The sequence below is a fragment of the Papilio xuthus genome, unplaced genomic scaffold, assembly GCF_000836235.2.
Source record: "Papilio xuthus unplaced genomic scaffold, Pxut_1.1 DF828952.1, whole genome shotgun sequence".
NCBI classification, from domain to species: Eukaryota; Metazoa; Arthropoda; class Insecta; order Lepidoptera; family Papilionidae; genus Papilio; species Papilio xuthus.
In genome coordinates, this window is record NW_013529697.1 from 4,216,065 (window position 1) to 4,227,289 (window position 11,225).

At 32.9% G+C, this 11,225-nt stretch overlaps 1 protein-coding gene across 1 annotated transcript in view; it reads right to left on the reverse strand.

Annotated features, from left to right (window-relative positions):
* Positions 1-11,225, reverse strand: part of Tmtc2 (Transmembrane O-mannosyltransferase targeting cadherins 2) — a 108,039-nt gene that overhangs the window by 25,372 nt on the left and 71,442 nt on the right. Inside the window, exons 2-3 of the mRNA XM_013319938.1 lie at positions 9,340-9,473; positions 3,117-3,921 (exon numbers count right to left, since the gene is read on the reverse strand). Of these exons, the coding sequence (XP_013175392.1) occupies positions 3,117-3,921; positions 9,340-9,428 (894 nt within the window). The 5' untranslated portion in view covers positions 9,429-9,473. The remainder of the gene's footprint in view (positions 1-3,116; positions 3,922-9,339; positions 9,474-11,225) is intronic.

Here is an 11,225-nt window from a genome sequence, read left to right on the forward strand (position 1 = left end):
ACGAAAAAGTCGGAGCTACCTTTTGATATGCACTCACGTTATCTTGCAGTTCTCTGTCTCCTGAGTTCAAGAATGTAATAATATAATCTATACTTATTTTTAAAGAGACTTTTGATTCTATTTATTTAAGTACTTCCCTAGTTTAGTAGATCAATGCAATTTTTATAATAAATATCGAAAATTAATAAGCGAACTTACGTTTTAAAGTAGAAAAATTTAAATACATTGTACTACATCTAGATATTGTTTTTAATTAAATTCATTATAAACAATGAAATAAATAAGAGGCCTCACTACTTACCTTAAGAGTCGATTTTTACTTTTTCTACTTTGGCTTCAATAACAATTGAATATTAAAGAACGGAAAAAGATATTTGAGTGGTCTAAAACCGAGTCAATTGTGTTTTGTAGTACTATAATTAAAGTTGAATGAAGGTAGTTAAACCACAATACCATAGCCTCAACATACAATAAAAAAAATCAGCGACCTTAGGTCTCGAGAAATAAAGAGCACTCGAGTTGAAATAGGTTAAACAATCCACTCGTTCCAACGATAGGGGAAAGTTAATACAAAAGCGATTCCTCTTATTGTTCAAAAACAAATAAGAATTAGGCCATAAAAACTTTTGCTCGCGTACTCTATTGATATCTAGTTTATAAACTTGTACGGTTCAAACCTAACCTAATTTGTACTCTAAGAACCCGCTGCTGTTTTCTATTAACAAGAACAAATAACAGTAACATAAGATTTCTTATATTATTATAAGAAGAAGGAAGTCAGAGTTGATGTTTTTAAATATCCATTTTGTTGATGATTCTTAAGATGCAATTTAACTTGCAAATGCGCAGCTGGTCTATAAGAGCATTCTTATGCATATATTGTGATTTAGTGGTTTTATTCCACTTTTACAATTACAAAAATGTAATACAAATTGATATACACTATATTCAAGTGAATATGAATGTTCTTTGAGACATTCAAATGGATGGTAAGGGTTCGTTTGCCATTAGAAGGGACTTATTAATTTCCCTTTCGACAGGCCGACCGAGGAGGCCATAAATTCACCTCAACCAAAGGGATGACCAATTTCAGAACATTTACGAGCCACAAATTACGCGACCGCTAAAATATACTGGACAACAGACGCTGAATGAAGGCCAAGTTAAAGGCGAAAAAGCTCGAATGTTAATTTGGTCCAGTAAGAATACCTTAAATTTAAAATGTTGTACAGTGACGTTAAAATTAAATTCTCTATTCCGTAACGATTACTAGCAATAACAACATATCGTAATTGCAGTAATATTTTTATTCATTCTAATTCAATCACGTGAACCTATCTGAGAAGAAATTCAAAGATATGTGTGAAGTCAACCAACCCGCACTTGGCCAGCGTGGTTGACTATGGCCTAATCACCCTTAACTTAGGGTAGGCTCTGAGCCCCTCGGTGGGGACGCATAGTGAGCTGATGATGATGATGACGAACCTAATGTTTACTATACTTAAAAACAAAACACATGTTAATTTTCCCTAATATAATAATTAATATTAAGAAAAATAAAAAAGCCAATTGTTTAAAATAAGAACACATTTTTATGATTATTACCATACCATAAAGCTATTGTTTTATATACACAATCACATATATTTTCTTACTAATACGAATACACAAAAATTTATGATATAGGCTACTTCACGGCTTGTAAGACTAAGTTTTTGCGCGTAACAAAAATATTAAGTACATAATATATTTATCTATTTTATTGTAACAATAAAAAGTATGAAGAAACATTCAGTAGGTTTATGGTTTAAATGGTACTTTTATTTGTTCACGTCGATATATCAAATCCAGTTTGGTAACGTCGTGTGAGCTAACTGTTTTATCACTTTATTGCATGAGATCGCATAAACTTGCCAAGGCAACGGTAATAAAATGTTACTATAGTCATATTTTCGCGTAGAACCGCTCGTTTCTAAGATTAAATGGTAGGAAAAATATATTATGAAGGTTTATTTAAAACCCTTTTTACACCTTTGTATATCCCAAAAAGGGCTACAATAAATCTAGAATCCTTTGGAAACTGTTGGAACACTTTTCTGTCTTACATCTTCAAAGTACACTTCATTACTTAACCAAAATCTGGAAGCTGATCTACAGTTTTGAAAACTTATTGTGGACGTCGAAATGTCACGGTTGCCATTTAAACATACGTATTTAATATTAACTGCTTGACAATTTTTTATTAAATATTGGTATAAAAAACTTATAATATCTTGTGTGCCAACCTTATATAAGTGAGATATGATGATGGCGTATAAAAGTTAACCAAGTTTGTAATTAAGGAAATCCTTTAACGTTAAAGAAGCCAATTAGATTTTATTTATTTTCAGAATTTAAGCGTAAATAAAAGTACAACAGCTATAAATATACAACAGCCTCACGGACCATTTCGGTTTTATATTTATCCTCACAGCACATAAAAGTTCTCTATAAAATATTTATTTACGAAAAGATTACGTTTTCAATTCGCAGGAGGAAAATTTTATATGTATTACTACTAATTGACAACGTGCAGGTGCTACCGTGTTAGAACTTCTACTTGTTAAAATTAAATATTCATATTCTTTATTCGTACTTTATTTGAATTGTTCATCCTACTCTAGCAAGTACGAATTACGTATGTAGGTGGGAGAGGGAAAGAGAGAGTCAATTTCCAAGTTGCAAATGAGTCTGCGAGCCGGACCCGCAATATCTCTGTCATGGCTAGCCGCACGTGAAAATTAGATTTCATTAGCTTTGCTGCATAAAACCGGCCAGTGTTCAACCTACGCTTCATGTACTTTCTGATGTAATATTATAGTCATTTTTTATATATTAAATAAAGACATTACTCGTGTATATTATTTGTATTTATTTGTAGTTTAAAAAAAAGTTATTAAAAGGAGTCCACGTCATTATTTCAATGTCTTAAACTTTTCATACTTCAGTAAACTGTATCGTTGCTTATTGTTTCCAGTTGAAATATTTGTACGAGACTATCAAGGTACATCTACTAAGACCAATTATTGCTACAAAAGTACAGCAAACGTGTGAAAAATGTACGTTAAATTCCTTACCTTTAATGAAGACTCATCGTGACGCGTATCTCTCAAAAGGTCGTAGAGGATACAAAGTGGTACAACCATTATCCCCGGCTCCTTGCAAAGCGTGGCAGCAGTCGCAAACAAAAGTGTTCCCGCTAACGTGAACCACTGCATGAGTTCATACGAATACGCACTTACGTCACTGTTACACTGACACTTTTTTAACTTCAGAGTACCAGAATCGACATCGCACGTTTTCATCACTGGTGTCCCAATTTTACTAGCTTTCAGAAGCTTTCGAAAATTTGTAGCTATCTGTTCGAAAAATCCATGGCAACTGAATCTTAAAATTTGTACATTAATTGACAGTTGTCGATGTGTTAAATCTTTATTGATATGCCGGCATGGCTTCCTTTGATGCTCATTCCTTAGTCTCGAATGTTCACAATAAAGTAAAAAACTTAATAGGAAAAAGTTGCACGCTGCTAAATCCGCCCGCCCAACTACGCCGGCTACAGCTTCTGTGTGTATCGGATGAGCGGCGAAACTTAGGCCGGCTACTGCGCTACCTACTCGAGTGCAGTAAGCAGGTAGCAGCCGGCGCGCTGTCGTTACCACCAGGGCTGTCGCCACCGAGTGGAACAATATATTCAGAAAGTGATAACTCCATGGCTTGAATCCACTCAGGGCATAATTCAGTCGGTACGAAGCCACACACAAAGGGCGGTACGAGCCGTGCGAGCCGGGATCCGTGAGCGGTGTTCCCCAGAAATCGTTTTCAAATAAAGCCTTTATTGGAGTATGCCCGATGACGTCCGGGTTGGAGAGGATCGCCCGTCTGTGAAATAAAATTGCAACTTTAGATCCGTTTTATTCGAATAGAATTTACAAATTCAATGTATCTTTTCCCAGAAAACATGGGTTTAATATGCATGTTACAGTAAATGAACGTTTTCGTTCTATTATATTTTAAATTGTTATATAGGATGATTTTAAGTAAAACCCTCTCTTACTTCTTACTAATTTTACTAATGTTAAAAATGTGAATATTTAGGTGGATAAATGTATAGATGGAAGTTTGTTTAAAGTTATCTTTAGAACGACTGAACGGATCTTGATGAAATTTGGCATACATAAAGAAAGTAGTCTGGAAGAACAAATAGGATACTAATTATGTTTTGTTTTTTAATTCTGCACGGACGCAGTCGCGGGAGACAGCTAGTAATTATATAAATCAAAGAACAAAGTCAACTTCTTTCTACAATCACTCCATAGTTTACAGACCTTGGGTATAATACTAATGTGTATTATGACACAAATACAGACTCATAAATAACTATTATTAGATATTTTTATTTCCTCATCCACATATTCTTTATAATAAGCTTATTATAAAATTCATGTCTCATTCATAATATCAATGTTCTGAGACATAGACTAATTTATTAGTAACAATAAAAACTTTGGTAGTTAAACAAATCCGTCGCCTATTATGGTAATTTATACTAAATAAATGTTTACGTTTAATACTCATAATACCGGGAGAAAAGTTAATATACATTCTCTCGATATATTGAAATTTCTTCATCGTAGGAATATTAATATTGTGAGACGGGTTCTTAAGAAAATTGTAAATTAAACATGTTTTAGTTGCGGGAGTGCAGTGGATGCAGGCGGCACAGGAGCGGGCATTGTGGCAATCGATCGGGGAGGCAAATGATGATGATGGTGATGATGATAATTATGATATTATTATGAACATAAGAACAGACCGTAGCATGAAAAATCTGTCTCCTAAAATTAACAACTTTTTTTGATTCTTTAGGTTGATTCTGGTTCAAATACTCCTTTACCACAATTGACTATAAGCAACTTTCCAAATGTTCAGTTTTTATTTACATGACAATAGTACATTTCTAAACGTTGTGACTACGAAAGGCTGCGAAATTGAGCTGTGTCATTTTATGACTGTAAATGTTAAAAAGCTAAAAAAATTACAAATGTGAAAGTTCAAATGGGTGGATCGAATGATTATATTTTTATCTCCAGAACGGCTAAATTATTCTCTATTAAATTTGGCTTAGATGAAGAACATATTCTGGGAGAATAAATAGGCTACTTATAACGTTTTTTTTAATCCGCGTGGATAAAGTCTCGGGGAAAAGCTAGTATGTTATAATATCGTATAACGGTGACAGGCGGTATGAAAATCCGTTGCATTCTGTTGGAAAGTATTTAAGCAGTGAGTACGCCTGCGGCCTCACGTCCTCCTATATTTTCCCGTAGCGTTGATTAAAAAACTTTGCCTTCAATGTTTTTGTTTGCGCCAACATTCTGTTATTTCAATTTATAAACACGCACGTGCAGGTAATGATTAGTATTAACTCTTAATAAATATGTAAAATATTCAAATCTAACAGAAATTCCATCACACATCGATAAAAGATTTTTAAGATTAAAAAAATGATCCAATTCTTATTTGAATTAGTAGTACCAGAAACCTCAAGAACATATAGATCATAAAGTCATTAATTATTTAACGGACTGATAATATCGAAATAAGTCTACTAAACTAAAGTAAACGCTTCAAGTCACGACTTTCATAATATTCTAAAAAAAATTCAATCTTGAAAAAAGAACTAAACTAAAAAGTCAGGATAAAACCTTAAACAATTTGAAAATTTTCCAGCAATTGCCTTAAGCCATCGCCAAGCCCGCGTTTAATGCCTACCTCATCGCTTTATCTATTGATCCCTCATACATTTTATCCCCTTCATCTTAGATTTGGAGTGGAGAGCCAGTGAAAAAGGCGATTGAATAATATATTTTTATGGAACCAAAACCGTGCTTACCATGCGAAGAAGGAAAAATCATCCGAACAATTCGGCCATTGTGTTGCAAATTGTAAGAGCCTTTTCCTTTACTTATAAACATAAAGTTCTCGCCGAATGAATTACCATTTTAGAATATTTTTAGCTTATTACCAAGTTAAGAATATTTTACGTTATTTTTAACTTTAAGTGTTTTCTTAAAGTATAATTTTTATTTTATCATGTAACACAAATGTTTAACTGCTACTAACATAAACTTTATTTACAGAACCCTAATTTATAACTAAACATCTACTTGTACACATGTTATATATTTAAATATACTGAATATATAGCTGTAATCCACTATACTATCAAATAAACTGTTATGATGGTACAGTCAGCTACAAAAATCTGTATATACTTATAAAATTTAAGGAACTTGAACAAGCAATTGGTTTTAAAAATGTATATACGTGTCCGTTCATATGCTTCAGACTTCCATGAATATTATTAACGTATACTTGCATACATATTTTTTGAATCCAAGGCCTGTACAAGTTTCTAATGTTTTGCAAATATATATTTATGCAGCTGACTGTACAAAGTGTACAGGTTCTATCAGCATCAATAACGTAAAATTCAATAATAACAAAAATATACTTAAAGCTTTATAAAATTCTTTTTTCCCAACTTCAAACTATTATCATTGGAAAATAAAGAAGAAGTTAGATTGAGATAAAGTTGGCACTAGTATAACACTCTTCGCAATGAAAGTTGGGGCCAGCTGTGGCGTAGAGTCGTCACGTAAGCCCTCAATTACGAAACACTGAAGTGGTTTGCAGCGCTACGGAACAAAGTTCATCCATTCTTTCATCATTACCGTCCGTAATATGTTTAACAATCCAAAAGAAATAGACCTTTCTTTTTCTTCACTCGATAATCTATAAAAGTCAAAGTGTTTTTTGTTATTATAAATCAATTTGTTATTCTGTATTGTATATTTTTCTTTTATAATAATTTAAGTACAGCATTAAGAAACAGCTTATCATTATTTCCCCTTTATTTGCTTTTACTTACATCTTTTTAATATGTTAGGATCAATTTTAATCGTAAATTTTTGTTTTTAATTTTTTTGCGTCTATTCAAAGCTTCGAGAGCCTTCCTAATATTGGTTTAATACTTCGCCATTGTAGTATAAAGTGCCTTTATCCATTTCACTACGTTCTTCTCGTCTTAAGTGGCGTTTAGTTGTAAGTATGAAAAATAAGTTGAAAGATTTTTACTTTGTAATTCTCAAACGTTTTACAGACTTAAGTACTTACTTATGTTATATACAAAAATATACAAAGGGTATACAGATATTAAAAGCCTTTTAAAAAATCATTCTGGTAAATACAAATATCTAATCTTATTATATTACTTTTGAAAATATTTTCAAATCGCAAAAGAAAAAATTACGCTACGCTTTACTACGGTTTTGCTACGGATTCTCTTGTAGAGGTAAACTTTGAATACCCACAGCGTATCGTATTAAGTAAACTAATATTAAGCTCTTCACAACTCAAAACAGTTCGACTCAGTGGTTTTGGACTTAAAAGCCCATGTTATATTTAAGTTAGAACGGTAAGTTGTACCGATCAAATTTCAAACAAGGTATCGGATAATTTGGCCTAAATAGTATAGAGGATAGTATAGATTAAGTGCGTCAAGTATTTATATGAATTTAAATTACTATGAGACACTCTCAGCTTTGTTTGATATCCGAACCTGATTTTGGGATGAACCTCAAATCATACACACATAGCAGCTTTACTCGCTTTCACAGAATGCAAGAAAACCGACACAGTCCAAAATGTCCAAATTAGTGTAGTAATGTTTAAAGGGTAATTTATCAACCTCAGCAACCAAATGATATTTATGTTTTTTTACTTTTTAGTGTTCCGTACCTCGAAAGAAAAAAAAACGGAACCCTTAAAGAATCAATTTGTTGTCCATCCGTCTGTCTGTCAAAACTCTTTTTTATTAGTACTACGAAGTGTATATTTTTATAAAATTATATATGGTTCTTGGTTCTTACTTTACAAAGTCCTTAACGATCCAGATTTAACAACATTGACTTATTGATTATATTAATTTCATGTACTCGGCGTTCGAAATTGTTTTTCAGAATTCCATTAAACAATTTAGATGTAATGTATACAAGTACATATGACATGTAATCTCGAACTGTGAAGATGTCTATTTCGATATAAATTGCACTTGAATAGATAAGCACTGCAATGTATCAATTCAATCTAATCAACATCCATGTGACCATAAGGCTTAAACTGAACTGATATGCTCGATCATGCAAATTGCACAGAAATAGATTTAAATCAAGGATCACTTTCCTCGGACATTCTGTGTAATATGAAAAATAATATTAAACACTAGCTGTTACCAGTGACTTCGTCCGCGCAGAATTAAAAAAAATAGTAGCCTTTGTGTTCTTTCAGACTATGTTCTCTATGTATGCCAAATTTCATCGGGATCCGTTCAGCAGTTCTGGTGATGCCTTGAAACATCCATCCATCCATCTAAACATTTGCATTTATTAATATTACTAGTTGTCGCCTGCGACTCCGTCAGAACCAAATTAAAATAAAACTTAATAAGTAGCCAATGTGTTTTCCAGGCTATGTTCTACATCTATGCCAAATTTTAGCGAGATCCATGGTGCTGTTCTGAAGATACCTTCAAGCAAACATCGGTAGTCAGAAGTAAGATTAACGCATGATGATGGTACAGTAGCAATACCAAGCAAAATCTAAGTTTAACTTTATACGAATAAATATGAAGATGAACTACGGAGATAGTTTTTCAATAATATTTATTAAAAACTATTTATAATATCATAACAACGTTAAGATGTGATTTTAACTTGAATTTTAGTTTTAAAAAATTATGAGAAGGGAATCATGAAAAGCAGCACCGTTTTTAAATGTTTTAAGTGTGCTGAAGGTGAATTAAGATTAATTATTCTTTGGGTCTTTCACTTTCTGCTCGACTCTGGAATAAACACAAATATACTTAGGGCAATGCCCTCATCTCAACGGCCAATGGTTAAACTTGATTTAAACTTTTAATTCAATTTAATAGTAACTTAATTTATTGTCTCCAATAAGCATACATGAAATTACAAATTATTGTTATAATTTGGGAACGTATTTGCGTATTGCAAGATATTGGAAAAAGTAACCAGCGTCAGATTTTCCGCCATCTTATAATGTGTGTGCCGTACAAAGTAGACTAAATATGTATTTAGTAAGCTAATGGGCACCGTCTTTCTGCATCTCAACCACATCACCACAGAAAATCAGTTGTTCGTCTCCTCATTCAGGTCTGTAGAAGTGTGTAGTGTAGTGTGTAGTATCTTACTTTTGTTCTACAATTTTTTAAATTACCTGTCGTCATAAACAAATCCGGCGTCGAGCGTGTTATAGTACAAGAGGAAGGCCAACAATGCGCTGGCCGCCGTGACCCACTGCTCCATTGTGTTGGCTCCGGTGCGGGCATCAGCGGTGCTTTACTCCCACCTCTGTAACAACATCTGTGTTAATCACCAAAAAAAATATTCCTATTAGAATCAGTCTACGCCTATCTTGAAGTTAGAAGTGTGATGATAAGCTTAATGGTTGCTTAAAAAGTCCCTTAGTGCAGATTACTTACTATTTCTTGGGACCATTTAACAACTTTTGAATGCGTTACTAAGGTATTTCCTAAAACTATAGTAATTTTCGGTTAAATAAACGAACAATTTTTTTAAAAACTAAAAAAAATTGAAATATTTTTTACATCATTAATAATTTTTACCTTTATATCCAATATACCTATACTGGATTATTTGATTCAAAACTTAGTCAAAAATATGGAACTCATATGTTGTTAGTACGTTTAAAAACAGTAACTATTATTTTCCCAATCGATGGTCAAACGTGGCTGCTATATGTTTGTTTATTTTCTATATTCCTTAGCGTGAGTATACCTTCCGGCTAAAGCTTACAGTTGCACCGGAAGAAACTCGGTGAGGTCGTCGGGGCGGTGGATATTAGTTTTATTTCAAAACTGTGTAGTGATAATAAAAATATATCTTGCCGTTTATTTATCGTATTATATGTCGATCTGTATTTTATATTGTATTGTAGAATAACTAAGAAATAAATTTAATACTAAAAGTAAAATAGGTCTTATTGTACGCTTATTAAAGATGCTTTTCGTTTAGATTATCCGTCGCCCCTTTAATACTTCTCTCAAATGCTAGCAGTTCTAGAGTGGTCTCCAATTCCTCTTCAGTATATACCTTAAGTGGATATTTTAAAACCAGGCGATTATATTAGTACGGCTTAAAACTAGATAATACTCTATGATTTAAAATATAGTAGAGCTAAGCTTATGTACCAAATAAGAGATGTTCATCTTTTCATTTACTACAAACCTATCATCAGTTCACTATACGTTCTCACCGAGAAGCTCGATCCCTACCCTAAGTTAAGGGTGATTAAGCCATAGTCAACTACACTGGCCAAGTGCGGGTTGGTTGACTTCACGCGTATCTTTGAATTTCTTTGCAAATATGTGCAGGTTGTATCACGATGTTTTTCCTTTACCGTAAGAACGTCGGATAAATGTACATATGTAAATCGAAAAACACATTGGTACATGGCGGGATTCAAACTCAGGACCTGCAGATTAAAAGTCAAGTGCTTTAACCCCTGAGCAACCGATGCTCCTATGAATTCATATTAATCGGAACTGTATTATAAATCATATTAGTATTATAAATATTTGGATGGATGGATAGATGTTTGTTTGAAGGTATCTTTAGACTGGCTGAACGGATCTCGATAAAATTTGGCATATATATAGAACTTAGTCTGGAAGAACACATAGGCTTCTAATTATTTTTTTAAGGCTGTGAGGACGGAGTCGATAGCGACAGCTAGTGTTCGATAAGACTACGACATAAATTCCGACATTAATATCTGTATTATTTACTTATGAATCAAGGACTCTCTTGAGTCTCGTGTTCGTACAGAGACACATGTTTACTTTAGTGTCGTAGTCATTAAAGTTTTGGTTATCCAACACATAATGATTACTTCAATTTTCTAACAACCGAGAACTTTGAATTAATTGCTCTAAAACAACTGCAATTAATAGGATAGGCAATATAAAGGTAAACAGGTGTACAAACTGATATATATTCTAATTAGAGTGGTCTATCATTATGCAAATACAAACGGTTAATAACTATAATGAAAGAGGACAGAACTGACGTAATATATTCGGA